The sequence below is a fragment of the Mustela lutreola genome, chromosome 7 (genome assembly GCF_030435805.1).
Source record: "Mustela lutreola isolate mMusLut2 chromosome 7, mMusLut2.pri, whole genome shotgun sequence".
Lineage (NCBI taxonomy): Eukaryota > Metazoa > Chordata > Mammalia > Carnivora > Mustelidae > Mustela > Mustela lutreola.
Genome location: NC_081296.1, coordinates 116,907,118 through 116,929,394, shown reverse-complemented (window position 1 = coordinate 116,929,394; position 22,277 = coordinate 116,907,118). Strand labels below are relative to the sequence as shown.

Genomic DNA, 22,277 nt, shown 5'->3' with positions numbered 1-22,277 from the left:
ACTGAGGGTCAGTGATTGAGTTCAGAGTTCTAGGTCCCAACTCCCAGAGTCTCCAATTCAAGGAAATCACACAGCTCACTCTGAGAAACACCCCTGTAACTGGACTGATTTACACATGTGATTTATTCCTGAGATAACACAAGGGAACAGGAAAGGCTTAGCAAAAATAGGGATGAAATAATATATATTATAATATAATGTAACTCAATACAAATCTGTGATAATATATAGGTATCTTAAGACACACTTGAAGGGGCTCAGAAGGCTTGCTGAACCAACTTATGTCCAGGAGTAAGGAGGAATTCAGAGTTAGGAACAAGGACATCATTTCATTAAACACTTCCAATGAAGTGGTCAGGCAGGCATTTTGTGAGAAATGAGAAAATGGTAGCTCCCAGAAGATGAAGGATTTTTAATCACTCATTCAATAAACACTTACTGAAAATGGTAGCTCCCAGAAGATGAAGGATTTTTAATCACTCATTCAATAAACACTTATTAAAAGTGCCCTGTGTCCTATATACTGTGCTGTAGATCTCACATCTGGTAGGACTTTCATATCCAGATCTGACTGATACCAAAATCCATGGTTTTTTCATCATAATTGAAACTCAGCTGAAATGTTGCTTCCATGGCCCCTCCAGCTTAGCACCTATCTCTCCCCGACATTAAACCCAAACTTCTTCAAAGTATTGTGTACACTTGCTATCTTCACATCCTTACCTATGATGTACTTTTCAACTCACCAAGAGAAAACTAGCTTCAACCCCAACTACTCCATCTGATTCTCAGTGAGGCTACCTGTAATATTCTCATTGCTCAACCCCGTGGGTATTTCTCAGAACACACTAGGTAGCTTGAAACTTCCAATACTGCTTACTACCCTCTTCTTCTTGAAACGTTCTCCTTCATTGGTTTCCATGATTATCCTTCCTACTTCTAGTGATACCCCTTTCTCAGACTTTGCTATACCTTGTTTTGCTTCTTCAATATCTCTATAATGTTCTCTTTTTTGAGATATTTTCATCTACTCCATAGGAACGAATTACTGTTTACATACTTATGACTTTCAAATCTTTATTGTCAGCCCAGGTGTCTGCTTCTCTTGAGTTTCATGGGTATCCCCACTTAGTTATTCCACAGACACTTCAAAGTCAACGTTGCCAGAAGGGAGTCGTCATCTCTAACCGACTCCCTCCCTCACCAAAGGTGTTCGAGATTTTTTTTTTTTTTTTAAAGATTTTATTTATTTATTTGACAGAGAGAGAGATCACAAGTAGGCAGAGAGGCAGGCAGAGAGAGTAAGGGAAGCAGGCTCTCTGCTGAGCAGAGAGCCCAATTTGGGCTTGACCCTGAGACGATGACCTGAACCAAAGGCAGAGGCTTAACCCACTGAGCCACCCAGGCGCCCAGGATTTTCTTTTTTTCAGCGAATGCTTCCATGATCTACTCTTCTGCCCAAGAATAAACCTGAATCATCTTTAATACTTCCCTCACCTCCCCCTCCCATACCCAGTCAATCAAAAAGATCTAATGATTACCCAAATAAACCTAAAATTAAGATAAATTAAGATAAAATTTAAAAATTTTAAGAATGTAAAGCCCAAGATATCTCTTGATACCTATCTCTCTCCAACATGGTGGGCACCTCCTAGATCAGGACACCATTATCTCTCAGCTGACTGGCCCTAACAGACTTCTGCTGGTCATTCTGTCTCCACATTCCCTCCCATAAGACCACACCCCACAATGCATCCCCGTGATTTCTAAAACCAGTTCTGAATATGTCTCCACTCACAATCCTTCGATCACTTCTTCTTTCTTGGTCTCCGGAAATAACTCAAACCCCTATATATTCCCATGACCTTTTACAACTTCCTCTGTTCACTTTCTCCTTCAAAATGCACTCCTTGGTCTCATTGAGCATCCATTTCCTTGAATGTGCCATGTTCAGCCCCCCTTCTGCCTTTACTAGGCTGCTACCACTATCTGGGGCACTTGCCTCATCTCCACCCTGTTCATGTGCTAACATACTTTAGGTCTAAAACTTAGAAACCACTTGCCCTGGGAAGCCGTCCCTGACCTTAAGACTGGTGGGTACCCCTACTCTGTACTTCCAGAGTACCATGTCTTCTCTCTCCCGGAGCACACCCATATCATCCCATAATAGTCTATGCACTTGCTGTCTCTCTGTAATCAGAAGAAACATCGTAGGACAGCACATTCTGTGTCATCCCGCGTGTTCACCACAGTGAACAACCAGAGTTGTTCAAAAGCACTTGTCAAATGATGAATGGACAAATAAATGAATTGGAATCTAAGGATAGATTAACCTATACTTAGAAAAAGCATAACAAATAATGGAGTAGTATCTCTTACCTTAAAAAGTCCTAGGTTTCTCTTCAACAAGTATGATATCTCCGCTCCCCTTCACAGCAAAATTTCTTCAAAGTGTTGGTTAAATCATTGTCTCTACTTCCTCACCGCCATTCTCTCTCCCACCCACTGCAGTCAGGCCTCCATCTCCACCACTGGAATATGGCTAACCTTGTTAGAGCCACCAATTAATTCTATGAACCCAATCCACTGGCCATTTCTCGTCAATGTGGTTGAATTACCTCCTTTTTTTATTTTGAAGATCTCATTTATTTATTTGAGAGTGAGCCAGCAAGCAAGAGCAAGGGGGGCGGGCAGAAGGAGAGGGAAAAGCAGACTCGATCCCAGGACCCTGAGATCATGACCTGAGCCAAAGGCAGACAACTGAGCCATGCAGGCACCACTCCCTGGTTCTAGAAATATCTTCATCTAGAGGTTTCCATGTCATCACACTAGCCTGGTTTTCCTCCTTTGGCCTTAGCTACTCCTTCTCAGTGTCCCCTTGCTTTTCTTCCTCTTCTGCTTGACCTCGAAACAATGAAAGATCCAAATGGTCAGACCACACCATGGTTTTAACTGCAAATATACCAGCCACATACTGATGGCTCCCAAATCTATACCCTTCCCTAGGCCTCTGGATCCTCACATCTGTCTACTTGACATGTCCATTTGCGTAGCAAATGAGCATCTCATATCTATCATAGCAAAAACAAACTCTTAATCTCCCCAAAACTTGTCTATCAGTCTTCCTCATAGCAATAAATTACATAATCAACTACTCAATTGCTCAAAGCAAAAATTTAGAAGTTATCCTTGATCTCTCTTACTACTCACTCCATACATCTCAACATTCACAAGTATCCTTAAAAAGAAAAAAAAAAAAAAAAGAATCCATGATTCTTTATCCCATCCTTATCACCCTACTACTATCCAAACTACTTTGGTAGTTCACCTGGACAACAAAAGCATCTAAACTGGCTTTACACTTCCCCTCCTATCACTCAGATAAATCCCCTCTCCACCCAGCAGCCAGATATTTTGGAAAATGTAAATCAGATCATGTTACTCCCCTAACTAAACCATCCAGTGGTTTCCCATCCGTACACCTTCCCTTAGAGCTGACGAATCCCAGCCTGATCCAGCTCTGTCTTGCCTTGTTCTCCAAACCATCTCACCAGGCTCCATGAATTCACCAAGTTTGTTTCTTTCATTGAGCTTTTCCTTTAGAACTGCTTCACCCTGAAACACTCTTCCCTTCTTCTTTGCTTGGCAGCTCCTTTGTGTTATAATCATTCCTTAAATGTCTCCTCCTGAAAGAGCTTCACTAACCATTTGATCTAAAGAAAGCAGGAAATCATCAAATAAACCCATTTCTAATCCTCCCCATAGCATTTGCCAGGCATTGATATTTTTCTCATTAATTTATTCATTGTCTCTCTAATAACTGAAATACAAGCACCGTGGGCATATGAAGCTTATTGGAGTTGTTCATCTTAATATTCTCTTAACCCAAAATAGTGCCTGATAAAGAGTAGGGTCTCAGGAAACACATGTGGCATGAACGTATCAATGAACACAGTCACCTGTACTCATAAAAACCATGACTGTGTGATGAATTAGTAAGTGTGAATCTACCTATCCTTTTGAAACCTTTTGTTTCCAAGAAATCAAACCATGCTAGAAGTTCTACCACATAAACATTCAGACTGAGGCAGACAGAGACACACTGCTTAACTAGTTCCCACTATTAATAAGCCTACTTCACTGAAGACAGGGCCAACAATCACAATGTTTTGGAAAATCTTAATGTTATTCAAATTTGATAAAGGCCGTTTGTGTTCTGATTTGAGCCAGGTGCCTTTCATCTGACAACATTTAGCTGCTGATGCAACTGGCAGACCCTTTTTAATAAAGACGGAAAAGACCAAGGCATGACCAGTGAGTGCGGCTCCAGCCTGGGGGCAGAGAGCAAGCATGCGTGGCCATTCTTCCGCCATTTTCTTTCTATGCTCATTCAACACGCATCACTGCACAGGCTGTCAATGACTAGAAGAGATTATTTACCCAGAATCTCATGTCTCTCCTCCAAAAATACACACATTTAGAACCTTAAACAGTTCATTTCTCTGATAAATCCTTCCTATCCTTTTAAGTACTATTTTTAAATGATTCTAAAAATACCTGGTGGTAGTAACCTTCAGTTCTCATACATATATTGAAAATAATAAATGCAGTTACCTTTTATCAAAAATTCCCTGAATGTTTTAGAAAAACACAGCCATCAGAGAAATTATAATCACCAACGCTGAAATCAGATGGGGGAGGTAATCTCTTGAAGAGCACATTTAGAATAACCTCTAATTTTTAGAGTGTAAAATCACACGCTAGCCCCACCAAATGGTTATAAACTAATCTCTTATATCGACTTCTTACTTTCCCATTTTCAAGGGGAAATTATTTTGAGTTTTATTTTTCCTAATATACTACTTCAAGCTCTGAATAATTATACTCCCTCCTGAAACACACACATATACAAAAGCTCAGAAAACTCTTGTATCTCCCATGGGGCTAATTAAAAAGGATTCTGATTTCTATAAGGAATGAATGAGATCTTTGTTAACCTACTTTAACAGGACTCTAAATGACCCTGGATTTATCTTGCCCTAGTTTTCAAAATGTAACTGACCCAGAATAAAGTAAGCTTATCCCCACACTCCTCGCAAAAACAAAACCAAAGTTCCCAGAAGCCAAAACTGTATACATACAACCTGAGAAAAAAAATTTTTTCTCTCTTAAAGAGACCATACAGTGCAAATACTGCTGCTTGCAGAGCTATTTTATTCTCCACATAATTGGAACATTTTAAGATTATAAAGCTTTACAGTATCAAGGCAAGTAATCTTCCAAGACAGCAAATGACATCATCAGCTACTATGATATCAGGAACTTTCTGGAAGCTTTTGTGTTGGGACAGTACTGCCCTGATAGCCACTGAGGAACCATGATTTGATTAATTTCTCTGGGTATAACAATCTCCTAATCCCTAAAAAAGCCCCCAGAGTTGATTTGCTTTCACTCCCAATAACTGAGCACTCGGAATGGCTAGGGAAGCAGAAATACTGCCTAAGAGTGCATGCCCTCTCCTTACTCTTCCTTCAACATTCCATCAAAGTTCCAAATTGGGGACCTGGCTGTAAAAGGGTAGAAATTCCACCCAGAAGCCTTTTATTAATCCCATTCTTCTTCCTCTGACTATACACAGTTTCATTCACTTGCCGTCATAAAGTAAACTGAATTTGTCTCAGGAATACAACAGTAAGCCACCAATACACCTGTAAATGCCATAAGTACACATCACTGCCTCATGTCTATAGAGATCCATGTTGCCATCCTCTCTCACTGGTTTTCCTGGACACTGAACCACTCTTCTAATTCAGGGTGTTTTATGTATTTTTTTATATTGGAAATGACCGCTCATTTATTCATTACACAGTTGTCTACTGAAAGCCTAAAATATGTCAGAAACGTCACTGGCAGTAAAGATGCAGGAGCATCCTACACAGGGCACCTAATACACACTTGGAGGAACTCAGGAAGCTTATTAAAGCAAGCGATGTCCAAGGAGGAAAGGAAACTCAAGCATAAAAAAGCCATCACAAGAGATTCAGAAGAAGACAACTCACTCCAGGGAAGTTCTTAGGAAAATCCTTGATTTTTACAGTGAAAGGGATAGATAACTCACCTCGCAGATAATATTACCTAGAAAACATGTTCATTTTTCACCTCCCTACACCTGAAATGTGAAAAGATACCTCAGATAGCATATTCAGTCCTATTTTGGTTGAATTTTATGTTGGGTCCAAAATTAGGAGCAAGAAGGACTTCGTTATATAAAATGATTGACTCTGCATCCCAGCTCATTTTCTGACTTTCACAGGATATCGACAAGCAGAAGCCCAGCTGGGCCACGTGCTTCCTGAAGGTGCTCAATCCATTCACATCTTTGTCCCCTTAACAACAAGCCTACCACATGTGGTTGGCGCTCGGTGTTTACTGAGCAACCGAATAAAATTAAAACATTACATTATTGTGCTTATTATCTAGGCCACTGAACATGAATAATGTCTAAGAATATCACACAGATTGACAGCCTCCCTTAGATGGATACTCAGTAAATAATGAATAAATTTCGACAGAATAATAACCTAACCAACAGCGATCTGCATTTCACTATCAAGCCCTACCAAGTAATGTCTATCCAGAAGGCACAGAGCGTTTTTTAATCTTTTAAAATATATCATCTGAAGAAAACACTAAATCAAGCAGATGAGCATTGTTTGAGATGACACAGGAACTGGGCTGAATGTGGTTTTATACAGGTTCCCGTGGACGGCTAACCATTCCCCAGAATTTTGGCAGAAGAGCATGAAAGTTAAGTCCTCGTGCAGTGGCAAACGTCATCGATACACACTCCTTCTTAGTTCTTTGTCTGATTAATGATAACATTCTGTTTTCAAGGGCTATTTTTCTAAAGCACTGGCCTAGCTTATTGCTGAAAGCAGTCTGCTCTTGTCACATGAATTTCTCAGACCCTTTTCTGGCCACAAAATGATTCTAAAGAAATAACTGAAATCTGAAATCTATAAAGGAAGTGTCCAAAACAGTTCAAGAGCATCATAGCTGCTGTGGATAAACAGCACGCGGTGAGTCAGCCTTGTCTGGCAATTTCACTCCTTACTAATTTGACTTTTAAATGGGTCCTCTACCTGTGTCGTGCTTTCTCTCTTTCCATGACATGAAGTTCTCAAAAGAGATTCCTTGTAAGCCATATATTTCATCTACGATAATTTACTTTAAGCACATCTACAGAAAACAATCCCCTACGGCCTTCTTATCTGATGCTATTAAATACTTAGTGAGAACACACTGAACAGAAAGAGAATTAATAATGTGGACGTGAGGGGTGCCTGGGTGGCTCAGTGGGTTCAAGCCTCTGCTTTCGGCTCAGGTCATGATGCCAGGGTCCTGGGATTGAGCTCTACATTGGGCTCTCTGCTCAGCGGGGAACCTGCTTCCTCCTCTCTCTGCCTGCCTCTGCCTACTTGTGATCTCAGTCAAATAAATAAATAAAATCTTAAAAAAAAAAAAAAATGTGGACATGACAGCCACTACTGCTATCTCCCAAGGCAGCGCAGCTTCTAAACATTGCAGCCCATATTCAGTAGTTCCAGAATCCTGCTGAGTCTTCCATCCTGACGGTTTTCACATCTGTCCCTACTTTCACATTCAGGGCTTACCTCTAATCCAGGCAAGTGTTACCCAACACCCAGACGGTTACAAACCTTCCAGACTGGTTTCCCCAACTCCACTCTCCGGGCTGCTTCAAGTCTTCCCACACTCCCAAGCCAGACTGCTCTCCTAAAGTACAACTTTGACCTCCAACTCTCACTCTCCAGACCTGGCAGCTACCTGCTGCCTAAAGGCAAAAATCCCCAAACCTCTTGGGTTTGAATTTCGCTCCATCAGGGATCTTAATCTAGAAATTTCTACTTTGGTCTCAAATTAAATTGAATGGCAAAGAAAGTCCCGCTCAACTTGAAAACTCTGTGATACTCATCCAACTTTACCCTTCCTGCTTCCACAATCCTATCTATCTAATACGCTAAGGAATTGTTCCCTCAACACACCCTTCCCCACCTGAAGAGCTCGGCACAGGTGTTTCATACAAAATATGTATTTACTATTTTCTCAGGCTAAAAGGAAAAGAAGCACCTGTGATTTTGCCAGATAACAAAGCCAATGGAAAGATTTAAAGAAATTCTGTAATGGATACTTTGGTAAAGCAACTCATTTTTAAAGCAGCTGTTTATCGTTTTCATAGCCTGAACTTTCATATATTATTTTATTTAAAATGTAGACCATCCATCAATGAAGAAATTGAAAAAATAAACATCACCATCAGCTTAAAAAAATAAAACATGGACCCTCTGTAGTAGTACAAAAGGCACTCAACTAAGATAAATTCCATTTTTACATTAATCTGCTCAAATTCAGCAACGTCATTTCTTTCCCTTCCTAACAATCCAAACATTTCAATGCAATGCTCCTGGAGAGACTGAGAACATAAATATCTCCCTACAATAAGGGCCTTCCAAAATCCCTTCATACCCTCCATAACGACATTTTCTCAAAGATCACACAAATGTTGAACAAAAAGAAACACAAAGTTGCTTGTTTGTTGTCCTGCTCTATGAATCTCAGCAAAGCACTGCCTGATTTCCTGGGCCTGATTCACTGTTGGCCCTGCACACGCGGGAATCTGTTTTCATAGCATATCAACGATGACTCACTACATTTCAATGCAGACATCCTAATTTTTTTCTTGAGCATATTATTCCAAGTCAGGGTATGGCATAATTGTCTTATCGCAGATATGTTTGGCTAAAGTAAAGTAGACGTTGTAAGTTAAACAGGTCTCTATCTGTCTCTAAAAAAATGTTCTGAAATTAGAAGGAAAAAAACTTCCTTAGGAACAGTGACCCTGAGCTGCTCATATTACATAAAATCTGTTTTCTCATATTACACCAAGGATCATTAAGCACATGTGAATTTCATGAACTACAAGTCTGATAACAGAGTGTACAAACCCAAATGCTTTTAAGACTATTGCCAACAGCCTGACATTCAGGAGTAGCTAAGGGACATAATATCGTCTATCAATCTTTTGTCCAAATAGCTAAAAATCCTGCTATGAAACCAAAGTTACCTTTAGAAATATATATTGGTTTCTTCTTCCCTCCTTTCCTCTCTCCTTCTTTTACTCTTCCTTCCTTTCTTTCCTTCTTTCTCTTTCTTTCCTTCTTTCTTCAACTCAGGCTGAATTATAAACCTGCTATTACTAGTACAGAACTTACCCTGAGAAATCTATTCATTTCACAGTTAAGCCATCATCCTATAGTCATGGGAACTTCCTGGTTGACATCCTGAGTGTACCTGGCTCATGGGAGCCCTACTCCCCTGGTGTGAATCTGACTACATTCCAGCACTGGCTTTCCACCCCTCCCCCCACAGAGCAATGTATCCAGCACCACATTCCCCTAAATGGGTCATGAAGAAAAATCATTCACATTGGTGGTGAATGTATATCACATTCCCATCGCCACACAGCCCATACTCATCTCTTACTGTAAAGCAGACTGTATTAACGTAATATAATTCAAAACATGCTTATAAGAAACCATTCATTGGGGCGCCTGGGTGGCTCAGTGGGTTAAGCCGCTGCCTTCGGCTCGGGTCATGATCTCAGGGTCCTGGGATCGAGTCCCGCATCGGGCTCTCTGCTCGGCAGGGAGCCTGCTTCCCTCTCTCTCTCTCTCTCTCTGCCTGCCTCTCCATCTACTTGTGATCTCTCTCTGTCAAATAAATAAATAAAATCTTTAAAAAAAAAAAAAAAAAAGAAAGAAACCATTCATTTCTCAGTAACTTTCTAATGATTCTGAGCAACCCAAGAGCCTGAGATAATTAATGTTACTTGAAGATGGATGTAAAAGTTTACTATGGATTAACTAGAATAAGGTTAAGACTTGGGCAGATTTTCCAAAGAGAGCACTAAGGAAATTCCTTTTTCAAACTGTTCTTTGAAATGTGCCTACATGTGTTGACCTGTGAGGGGGTGTGGTGCAGTGGAAAGAAAACTATCCTTCAGGTCAAACCCCAGCTCACCTGGCTCACTAGCTGTGTGACTCTGGGAGAGTAATCCCACCTTCCCAAGCCACAGCTTCCTTCTCTGGAGCTCCAAGACAAAAAATCTCTGAGAACTGAATGAGATCATGTACCTAAGAGTGCTGTGTAAGCTAGAGCCTGGGACATAAAAGTCTTGGAGCACACTGCAGTGGGGGAAGAAAACAGGAAATATAATTATAGGGACACCTGCGTGGCTCAATCGGTTAAGTGGCTCCCTTCGGCTCAGGTCAGGATACCAAAGTCCCGGGATCAAGTCCCACATCTGGCTCCTTGATCAGCAGGGAACATGCTTCTCCTTCTTCCTCTGACTGCTACTCTGCCTGCTTGTGCTTTCTTGCTCTGACAAATAAAATCTTTAAAAATATATATACATAGAGGGACGCCTGGGTGGCTCAGTTGGTTGAGCTGCTGCCTTTGGCTCAGATCATGATCCCAGCGTCCTGGGATCGAGTCCCGCATCAGGCTCCTCGTCGAGCAGGGAGCTTCTCTCTCTGCCTCTGCCTGCCACTCTGCCTGCTTGTGCTCATTCTCTGACAAATAAATAAATAAGTAAATAAAGATTAAAAAATAAAAAATAAAAATATGTATGATACTATGATATAAACTTATAATACTATATAAGTGCTAAAATAAGTACTTTGGGTGAACAGACGAGACTATGAATCTCAAGCAAAGAGAGAACATCAGGAGGAGGCTGAGTCTGGCTGACTTTGCGATGGATAAGGGATGGATGAGGGACAGGCAAGCTGGAGGTCTTCCTGCAGGAGAAGGCTGTGTGCAGACTATGGGGGGACAGCCTGAAGAAAAGCACACAGGCAGGGGGAGCGTGGGCCCTTGGGCAGCCATACAGCTAGAACAAAGGGTGCTTATGGGGGCGAGGTGGGAGACGAGGGCAGAGAAAAAGGAACACCAGCCTGGGAACCACACCAAGAAGTCTAGACTCTCCTGCATGGGATGGGAAGCCACTGAAGAGAATTGTCCAAACAAACAAGCAAAACAAACAGTAAGAACCAGACTCTGGTTGACAGTTTTTTCCCCATACACTGAGCAGCTTCTACTCTAGCCATGTGCTCCTAGAGAAGAAACCTTTTGGGGCAAAGGTTTTGGCTGTAAATATATAAAAAGAACTTACAACGCATTTATTTGACTCCTACTCTGTGCCAGGTACTGAGCGAGGCCCTTGGCAGGCACTAGGCATTCTTTTTCATCTTGAAAACACAGGTGCAACACTGGCAATGTCATCCATATTTCAAATAGGAGGAAACTGAGACTCAAAACAGATAAAAGTCTTTTGTCCAAGTTCAAAGAACCAGTAAGTGCCAGAGCCAGTGACAGAAATTAGGTTTCCTCATATGTTTTAGGTCACAGGAGTTATTACTCTCATGCAACCAAAACTTCAGAGAAAAACAAGAACATTGGGGCTTTCTTTCCAGTTAAATGAAAAGTCTTTTAATGTAATTTTAAGTTTCAGTAGAGTTAACATACAGCGTCATATAAGTTTCAGGTGTACAATAAGGGACCCAGAACTTGCATGCCTCACCCAGGGCTCCTCACCACGAGTGCCCTCCTTAATCCCCAAGCCCTATTTTACCCATTCCCCTCTACCTAGTTAAGTGAAAATTTAATTCCAGTTACTTATGGACATTATACGACACTACAAAAAATGTACTTACTGGAAATTTTAAAAAATTCTTACCTCAAGGACTAACTCAACACGTGTTTCTTAGTCTATACAAATTACATGATATTTATTTCTAAACGCCTGATACATGTAGGTGTAGCCTACTGCAATAGCTCCTGACCCCAAAGTCAAGAATCTAATCATTCCAAACATATTTTTAATTAAAAAGAAAATTATCAGTAAAAAAAGTCATTTTTGGATCTTTGTCATGAATGACTTCAAATACGAGGAACATACAGGATGGCAACTGTAGTAATACTCTACAGTATATTTGAAAATCTAAGAAGAGCAAATCTAAATCTAAAATCAAATCTTTTTTTGTTTTAAATACTTTATTTATTTGAAAGAGAGAGAATGAGTGGGAGGCAGAGGCAGAGGGGGAAGCAGACTCCCTGCTGAGCAGAGAGTCCCATGTGAGGCTCGATCCCAGGACCCTGAGATGATGACCTGAGCCAAAGGCAGATGCTTAACCAATTGAGCCCCCCAGGCACCCCTAAGATCAAACCTAAAAAGAGCAAATCTAGAAAGTTATCATCATAAGAAAACAAAATCTATAATCACACATGGTAATGGATATTAACCAGACTCGCCGTGACAATCATTTCACAGTATATACAAATATTGAATCATTATGTTATATATCTGAAACTAAACACTAAACTAATAAGATGTTGTATGTCAATTACACCTCAATGAAAAATAAAGTGAAAAATAAAATAAAAATAAAGGACTCAATATCTATGGCTTCTAAGAAACATTCTAAGAATGTTGTGCAAAACTACATAATCTTGGGGCACCTGGGTGGCTCAGTTGGTTAAGCATCCAACTCTTGATTTCAGCTCAGGTCATGATCTCAGGGTCCTGGAATGGAGCCCCATGTCAGGCTCTGCACTCAGCATGACGTCTGCTTGTCCTCATTCCTTTGCTTCTCCCAGGCTCCCTTTGTCTCTCTCTAATAAGTAAATAACAATTTTTAAAAACTGTACATAATCTTACAGATTACTTTAAAATACAGTTTCGGGGCACCTGGGTGGCTCAGTGGGTTGAATGAAGCCTCTTTGGCTCAGGTCATGATCCCAGGGTCCTGGGATCGAGCCCCACATCGGGCTCTCTGCTCAGCAGGGAGCCTGCTTCCTCCTCTCTCTCTCTGCCTCTGCCTACTTGTGATCTCTGTCTGTCAAACAAATAATTTTTAAAATCTTTTTAAAAAAATACAGTTTCAAAAATATTTTCAGGGACGCCTGGGTGGCTCAGTTGGTTAAGCAGCTGCCTTCGGCTCAGGTCATGATCTCAGCATCCTGGGATTGAGTCCCACATCGGGCTCCTTGCTCAGCAGGGAGCCTGCTTCTCCCTCTGCCTCTGCCTGTGCTCGCTCTCTTCCCCTCTCTCTCTGATAAATAAATAAAATTTAAAAAAATATATTTTCAAAAGCTTACCATAGCCTTATCTCTTCTATACCAGTTAACTGTACCCAGCTCCAAGATTTGCTTTATCAACAAAGGTGAAAAGTCTAATGAATTTTAAAAGTACTCAACAAATATTGCCAAACTCCACAAGAAGCACTAAAAAAAAACCACAACAACAATATAGACAGTGTTGAGTCTCATAAATGCACACGTGATTCACAGGATTGAAAGGCCATACACTTAGGAGCATATAACTATTCTTTTCTTTTTGCACAAAATAAGGATATACATTTAAAAGAGGCTATGCAAAAAGATGCAAAGTAAGTGCAAACAATTCCAAAGAAACCACAGTTAATTGTTTTCACTACAAATAAAATATACATAGGCTCAGAGTAAGAAACCATGATACCAAATTCTTTCCAGGTATTTTTTACTTTCTTAGGGAGCTGAGGTAGCAATAAAGACATTTATATAAACTGAAAGGGCCTACAATTGGAAAACTACCTAAGAGAGTCAGAAAGCAGTAGAAGGAAAGATGAGGGTAAGGTTTCCACAGTTACTACAGGTGTTACCCCCCCCCCCCAATCTTAATTACCTTGCAGTGAAAAATGGCGATCATCGATGTCCAAGGAAACCTGTTCATCCTCGGTGGGAGGCGCAGGACTAGATGCCATCCTTTGACTCCAAGGGGATTATATCATGTCCATCTCAGTTAAAGAAGTGAACTAAAAGCAAAAGGGATAAGTGCTCATTAGTGACTCTGCAACTCTGTATTTCTAGTAAACACACACTGCCAGAGACCAACAGCAAATGAAAACTGCCCTTGGAAAGAAGCAGTTTTCTATGAGTGTTTCCGTAGTTCATGAGGAACAAAGTGACTACGCCTTCTTTTTTGAATCCTAATCAAGATTTTGCCCTGTGACCTATCCAAGTTGCTGGCATGACTCCCAACGAGAGGTCACTGTGGATCCTACACGGGTGGGGGAAAAGGAAAACCACCCAATGAGATTCCATAACTTGCTCAGAGGAAGTCAAGTTGACACAAATTGATGTCTTAGGCCTTTGTATTTTATTGTTCACGGCAACCTGTAAGGATTTTCTTTATAACTTTTTATTTCACTTAGTTCCTTTCTGCTCCATGAATGTTGCCATTCACTGGAAACAATACTAGCCTGCATAGCTTGCAAAGTGAAACTTAAAAAAAAAAAAAAAAAAAAAGTGTATCAAAAAGAATGTCTTGAGGAGATTATCTATTATATTGAATTATTTTCCCAAGCACTTACTTTTCCACACACTTCTCTCTCAACCCCCACTTTGACTCTTGAAGAATCTTCCCAGTAAGAGTTAATTCTTGCTGTGCGACTCTACCACTTCATGTGTTTGTATGCCATTGTTAGTATCCTGAGGGCTGAAAATTTTGACTTTTCCCACACAGACAATGGCTTTTTCTATCAAAACAAATCCAACCAAATAAATAAAAAATATAAAAACGTATTAGGGAATGAATAGAAGAATGGATAAATGTACAGATACTCGATCAAACAAGTATAGCAAAACATTAGTGGTAGAATCTGTGTGTTCCATATACTATGGGTGTTCACTATAAAAGCCTTTACCTTTCCCATATGTTAGAAATTCTTTATAATAAGGTATTTGGAGGAATACAACTAAAAATAAATAAACTGTAGGTCAACAGCTAAATACAATCAATCATATCCAACAGACTATTTCAATTCAGTCTTCCCCACTCTATTTATCATCCAAAACTCCTTTGTTAGCTCTCCCATGGATCACTGTTGTTAAAGATTTTACTACCAGATAAACTGTTTGTTAATTAATAATTTGTTTTATCCTTGGAATTAAGATGACTCAAGAGCCTGCCTGATGTAACAGTGTCACTGTACTGAGTTGATATGCTTCTAACCAACATGAAAAAGCTGTTCAAGTGAGCCTGTGCAGCCTGATGATTGATAAAGGTACAAACATTCTCAGCTTTTGATGTATTGAGGACCTCTACTACCCCTTCCAATGCCCAAGGGCTCTTGAATCCAAGTGAAGACAAAGCATTTCTTCATGATGACAGAAGAAAAAGTGAATTCCTGAATGAATGTCCTAAGGGCATCTACTATTCCATGCCACAACTATATTTTTAAAGGAGGGCATAATACCAGTGGTAACAAATACTTACACAGCACTTACTACACAAAAGCACTGCTTCCAGTACCTTGCGTATACGACCTCATCTAACCTTTATAATAACTGTAAGAGTTGAAAAATCAAAACAAAATGTCACATACAGTTGTCTATGGACACACAGCTAACAAATGATGGAATAAGATTTGAATCCAGGTAGTTTTCGCTTCAGAGTCTACACTTTTAACCAATACATGTTGGTACCTCATAGAGCTAGCTCAAATTGCCATATTTTATTTTATTATTTTTAAACATTTTATTTATTTATTTGACAGAAAGAGATCACAAGTAGGCAGAGAGGCAGGCAGAGAGAGAGGAGGAAGTACGCTCTCCACGGAGCAGAGAGTCCAATGCGGGGCTTGATCCCAGGACTCTGGGATCATGACCTGAGCTGAAGGCAGAGGCTTTATTTAACCCACTAAGCCACCCAGGCACCCCCTGCCATATTTTATTTACTCTTTTTTTCATTCATTTATTCAACAAGAGTTTAAACATTTTAGCTCCTGCTCTCAAGGAATTCAATCTTTTTCTTTTCTTTTCTTTTTTTTGAGAGAGAACATACTTGCAAACAGACCTGGGCGAGGGGAGTGCTGGGGAGCAGAGGGAGAGAGGATCTTTTTTTTTTTTTAAGATTTTATTTATTTATTTTAAAGATTTTTATTTATTTATTTGACAGACAGAGATCACAAGTAGGCAGAGAGGCAGGCAGAGAGAGAGGAGGAAGCAGACTCCCTGATGAGCAGAGAGCCCGATGCGGGGCTCGATCCCAGGACCCTGGGATCATGACCTGAGCCGAAGGCAGAGGCTTTAACCCACTGAGCCACCCACGTGCCCCAAGATTTTATTTTTTATTTATTTATTTGACAGACAGAGATCACAAGCAGGCAGAGAGGCAGGCAGAGAGAGAGGAGGAAGCAAACTCCCCTCCGAGCAGAGAGCCAGATGTGGGGCTTGATCCCAGGTCCCCGGGATCAAGACCCGAGCCGAAGGCAGAGGCTCCGACCCACTGAGCCACCCAGGCACCCCAGAGAGAGAGAATCTTAAGCAGGCTCCATGCTGGGCACAGAACCCAATACAGGGCTCTATTCCCATAATCCTGAGATCATGACCCGAGTTGAAATCAAGTCTCAGTCAGCCAACCAAGCCACCAGGTGCCCCAAGGAATTCAATTTTCTGAGAATGACAAAGGAACACAATAGTGAATGAAGAAATCCTCTAGAAATGGATGTCGAAGGTGCTGTGCAAGCAAAGAAGGCACATCCCAAGCTGTGCAAGCTGGAGAGAGACGTGACTGTCAGGAGTGTACCTATTATAAAACATTATTTCACTCTGAATGATCCCATTAGCATTATTCAAACAATATCTTGAATTTAATAAGAATGTCTTTGAGAATCACTTATTGCCATTTACTATTAATCAAATATAAGGTATTAAACGTAGAGGGAAGACTTTAAAATAAAAACAGAACAAGAGAGAACAAATTGATAACCCGAGAATCAACTGTTCCCATACTAGACTGGTAAGTGAGATTGGCCACATTGTGCATAAAGTTGAAGAAAAAGAATGTATGAGCGAAAAGAAGTGTAGACCTTAAAATAAATACAGTTGACCCCAAACATGGGTTTGAACTGCGCAGGTCCACTTGTACAAAGATATTTTATAGTACTGAAATACATTTTTCTCTTCTTTATGATTTCCTTCACATTTCCTTTTCTCTAGCTCACTTGATTATAATACTATATATAATACATATAACATACAAAATATGTTTTAATCAACTGTTATCAGTAAGGCTCCACAATAGGCTATTAATTAAGTCTAGGGAGAGTCAAAAGTTTTACATGGATTTTTAACTGTGTGTGTGGTGAGGGAGAAGGGTCAGCGCCTCTCACCACCATGTTGTTCAAGGGTTAACTGTATTTTCCCAAGAGGTTTCTGTTTGTTTGTTTGTTTGTTTTTAAGATTTTATTTATTTATCTGACAGAGAGAGTGAGAAACACAAGCAGGCACAGCAGCACAGGAGAGGGAGAAGCAGGCTCCCCACTGAGCAGAGAGCCCGATGTGGGGCTCAATCCCAGGACCTCAGGATCATGACCCAAGCTGAAGACAGTCACTTAACAAAGCCACCCAGGCACCCTGAGGTTTCTGTCTTTTTTGTTTTTGTTTTTGTTTTTTTGTAAGATTTTATTTATTTATTTGACAGGGAGAGATCACAAGTAGGCAGAGAGGCAGGAAGAGAGAGAGAGAGGAGGAAGCAGGCTCCTGCTGAGCAGAGAGCCCGATGCGGGACTCGATCCCAGGACCCTGAGATCATGACCTGAGCCGAAGGCAGCGGCTTAACCCACTGAGCCACCCAGGCGCCCCGAGGTTTCTGTTTTTAACAGGGAAAATTTATTAGCAAAGAAGTCAATAAAATATAATAATTTTTTATGTAGTGAAGAATTTCTAAGAGCTTCTAAAATATGTCCATCAAAAGTAAAACTAAACTAGGACACCTGGGTGGCTCAGCGGTTAAGGGTCTGCCTTTGGCTCATCCCAGGGTCCTGGGATGGAGTCCCACATCTGACTCCTTGCTCAATAGGGAACCTGCTTTTCCCTCTTCTGTGCCTACCCCGCCCCCCTCTCTCAGACAGATAAATAAAGAACTTTAAAAAAAAGTAAAATTAAACTTTAGAGACTGAATCAGTTGGAAGTGTTAGATTATTAACCCAAATACTGTCTTAGTACCATTATTTCTCAAAACATGCTACAGAGGTCACAAGGACCCAACTGAAGACAACTTATGATCATATTTCCAACACAACTGTTTTTGGTGAGAAACAGCCGACCATCTCCAGAGAGGAATTTACTTGCTAATAGAGCCCATGAAAAACTGGAACAAAGTAGAAAAGAAAAGCTTTAAGAGATTTCTCAGGATGTGAATTGAGAAGCTAGAAAGGGTGTGAAAAAGGAACGCAGAAAGAGGAACAAGGGCGTGTCCACGGGGCCATAGGAGTCACGAGGATCTGGCAACCACACTCCCCAAGGCCATCTCATCTATGTTCCAACTTCCCTGTGCAGAATGCATTCTTCCCTGTGGAGTTAGAATTTGCTCAGCAGAGCCCTTCACAGGGGCTCCTCATAGGTTGACTCTTCCTTTTCACATAAAAGTTACCCATAATTCCATGATAAATCCTGGGATTAGAATGAAAATAATGGACCATCTTCAGGCACATAACCAAAGACTGGGTAAAGTATTAATGTAATGGCATTAAAGATTCAAAAATCAAGTGGAATGGTGTGAATTGTGTTTTTCAAATTCATATAAATTAATAGGCACACTTTTATAAATGGCATAGCTATTTGGAAAGCACTGCAGTTTGCTTAGGCAATATATCTTAATATTCTTCTGGTGTCTCTAAAACCTCAAACACTAGAGAATTTCCATTTTTTAAAAAAATGTTGGCAGGTGCCTGGGTGGCTCAGTCCCTTAAGCTTCTGTCTTCCACTCAGGTCTTGATCCCAGAGTCCTTCAGATCAAGGTCCATGTCAGGCTTCCCACTCAGCACGGAGTCCCCTCTTTCTCTTCCTCTGCCCCTTCTGCTTCTGTGCCCACACTCTCTCAAATAAATAAATAAAATCTTTTTTTTTTTTTTAAAGTTGGCATTTACTTCGGATTATTATGACTAGAATTTTTTTTCAACTCAAAAGTAAAATTTGAGTAGAGATTATCTCTCATGAACAGAATTATGGATAATTTTTATTTTTCTTTTGCTTTTCTGCATGTATAAAATTTCAAATGGTGAGTGCCCATTTCTAATGCAGTAAGAGAAACATTTTTACTTTTATTTTAATGAAAGGACAACAAAATGGGGAATAAGGTATTATTTAGTTCAGGGCCAGTTCTCCAATTGATTCCCTATGGAACCTGTAGATCTATGTCTTCATAAGGAGGAAATACTTTTTTTTTTTTTTTTAAGATTTTATTCACTTATTTGACAGACAGAGATCACAAGTAGACAGAGAGGCAGGCAGAGAGAAGGGGGTGGGGGAAGCAGGCTCCCTGCTGAGCAGAGCGCTGGATATGGGGCTTGATCCCAGGAGCCTGGGATCACGACCTGAGCAGAAGGCAGAGGCTTTGACCCACTGAGCCACCCAGGGGCCCCACGGAGGAAATACTCTTGACACAACTTAAATATCAGAAAAATTTTTTTGGCATTGACAGAAATTTCTAGAAAATATTCCTAAAAATATTTTTTGTAGCTCAAAAGGTCTCTTACTTTGAGCACTGGAAAACTGTCAGCAGGAGGAAAAGGATCTCTACCTCATCTTCAGAGGCTGATCAGAAGGTATACCACTGCAGCACCAAGTGGGTACACTCAGGTAATTCTTTAACAGGGTGATTTAAAGGTCATCATTTTATTCTAGTTCTCTTCAGCACCACATTTTTTATGATCCACCTAACAATTCCAAAGGAGGTCCCTTTATCAGCTGAGTTATAGAGCTATTTCTAGCAACTGACAGTTATCAGCTTTGATCCACTTACAAACTTCTAGAAGAAAATTGGTGGCCCACATGCAGTGAGTTTCTTTATCTTTTTCCCAGCAACTTTTCCTAATTCTGTTATCTCCTATCCTTTCATCACCACTGAACCAGAAGCTGTTGGTACAAATTCCCAGACCAGGGAATTTAATTTTTTAATTAAAGTACAACTGACACACAATGGTACCTTAGTTTCAGCTGTACAACACAGTAATTCCACAAGTCTATACATCATACTGGGCTCATCACAAGGGTAGCTACCGCGCCACTACACAACCTGTAATAACACTGTTGACTATTCCCTCTCTGTTGTATCTTTTATCTGTGCGACTTACTCTTTCCATAACCTGAGGCTTGGATCTCTCGCTGCCCTTTACCCATTTTGTGCATGTCTCCCCCCAAGCAACATCTATCCCCTCATGCAACCATCAGTTTGTTCTCTGTTTCTGCATTTTGTTTAAATTCTACATGAAAGTGAAATCATATAGATTTGTCTTTCTCTGACTTATTTCACCTAGCATAATGCCTTTTAAGTCCACCTGTGTTGTCTCAAATGGCAAGACCTCATTTTTCACAGCTAGGTAATATTCCATCATGTATCTACACCACATCTTTACGCATTCATCTATTGATGGACACCTGGGTAGCTTCCATATCTTAGCTATTATAAATAATGCTGCAATAAACAAGGGTGTATATATTTTTTAAATTAGTGGTTTCACCTTCTTTGGGTAAATATCCAGTAGTGGAATTACTGAATCATACAGTGAGCCTATTTTTAATGTTTTGGGGCATGTCCAGACTATTTTCCACCGTAGCTGTACCAGTCTGCATTCCCACCAACAGTACATGACTCTTCCCTTCTTTCCACATCTTCACCAAACACTTGTTATTTCTTGTCTTTTCGATTCTAGCCATTTTGACATGTGGGAGATGATCTCTCATTGTGGTTTTGATTTGCATCTCCCTGATGAGGGGTGAGATTGAGCATCTTTTCCTGCATCTGTTGGCCACCTGGATGTCTTTGGAAAAATCAGACCTGGTCATTTTTAAGCTCCATGCTGCTATCTCCTTTCAAGCACTTTATTTTTCCTATGACCACCACAAAATGCCGGATCAAGTCTAACTATTCACTCTGCTACAAGTATGTAGCAATTCTCTGGATATAACTGCTACGCTTGTTAGCTCACAACAAAGCAGTGTCCCTCAGCAGCCAGTAGCAACTGGGCCGCTAACCCACCCACTCCAACCCTGATAGCAACATTCTGGCTGAATGTAGCCACTTCCCTAAAAGAGCCTTGTGTTGGCCTTGACCAAGTCCCAAATGCTCTGAACTGCAGTGTCCACTGCTACAGAATGATAGTGTGTGTCTCACAGGGCAGCTGCTGGAATCCAATAAAAAGCACATGAAACTTAAAAACCACAGTAACAACTAACATTTACTGAGTGCTTGCTGTGCTAGATGAGTGACAGTATATAAATGGTATTTACTATCATCTGTGAAAAGAATTTATCAGGATGTGGGGCGCCTGGGTGGCGCAGCCGTTAAGCATCTGCTTTGGCTCAGGTCATGATCCCGGGGTCCTGGGATCGAGCCCCGAATCGGGCTCCCTGCTCAGTGGGAAGCCTATTTCTCCCTCTCCCACTCCCTCTGCTCATGTTCCCTCTCTCGCTGTGTCTCTCTCTGGCAAATAAATAAATAAAATTGTAAGGGGAAAAAAAGAATTTATCAGAATTCACCCATTTCTTTTTCTTTTTTTTTTTAAGATTTTACTTATTTATTTGACAGAGATAGCAAGAGAGGAAATACAAGTAGGGCAAGTGGGAGAGGGAGAAGCAGGCTTCCCGTGGAGCAGGGAGCCCGATGTGGGGCTCGATCCCAGGACCCCAGGATCATGACCTGAGCTGAAGGCAAGGGCTTAACCAACTGAGCCACCCAGATGCCCCAGAATTTGCCCATTTCTTAATCAGCAGGAAAAATTAAAACCTCTTCACAATACTAAAATGAAAAGGGGGAAAAAAAGAAAAAAAACCTTAAAGATGAAAATTTCCCAAACTATGAATGCTGATGTGTTAAATTAGCACAGATCTAGAAAGTTTGTACTCAGGAAGTAATTATTTTTCCTCTCCATCAGTACATTCTAACCTTGAAATTTGGCCCTTCTACCACACACTGAAATTTTCTAAAGATCATAATTCCCCCACTCTCTGTCAAATAAATAAAATCTTTAAAAAACTAATTAATTAAATAAATAAAATAAAAAGGATCATAATTCCCCCAGTAAAAGCATCTTACCACCAACTCGCCAATCTCCCCAAAGTCCTGGATAGGTCTTTAAGTTGTAAGTACGGACAAT

At 40.5% G+C, this 22,277-nt stretch overlaps 1 protein-coding gene across 12 annotated transcripts in view; it reads right to left on the bottom strand.

Moving 5' to 3' along the window:
- The window catches only part of SYNE2 (spectrin repeat containing nuclear envelope protein 2), a 328,121-nt gene that overhangs the window by 256,928 nt on the left and 48,916 nt on the right, over nt 1-22,277 (bottom strand). For all 12 annotated transcript variants that reach the window (XM_059182293.1, XM_059182290.1, XM_059182281.1 and 9 more), the window contains exon 2: nt 13,802-13,931. In XM_059182293.1, the coding sequence (XP_059038276.1) occupies nt 13,802-13,880 (79 nt within the window). In that variant the 5' untranslated portion in view covers nt 13,881-13,931. The remainder of the gene's footprint in view (nt 1-13,801; nt 13,932-22,277) is intronic.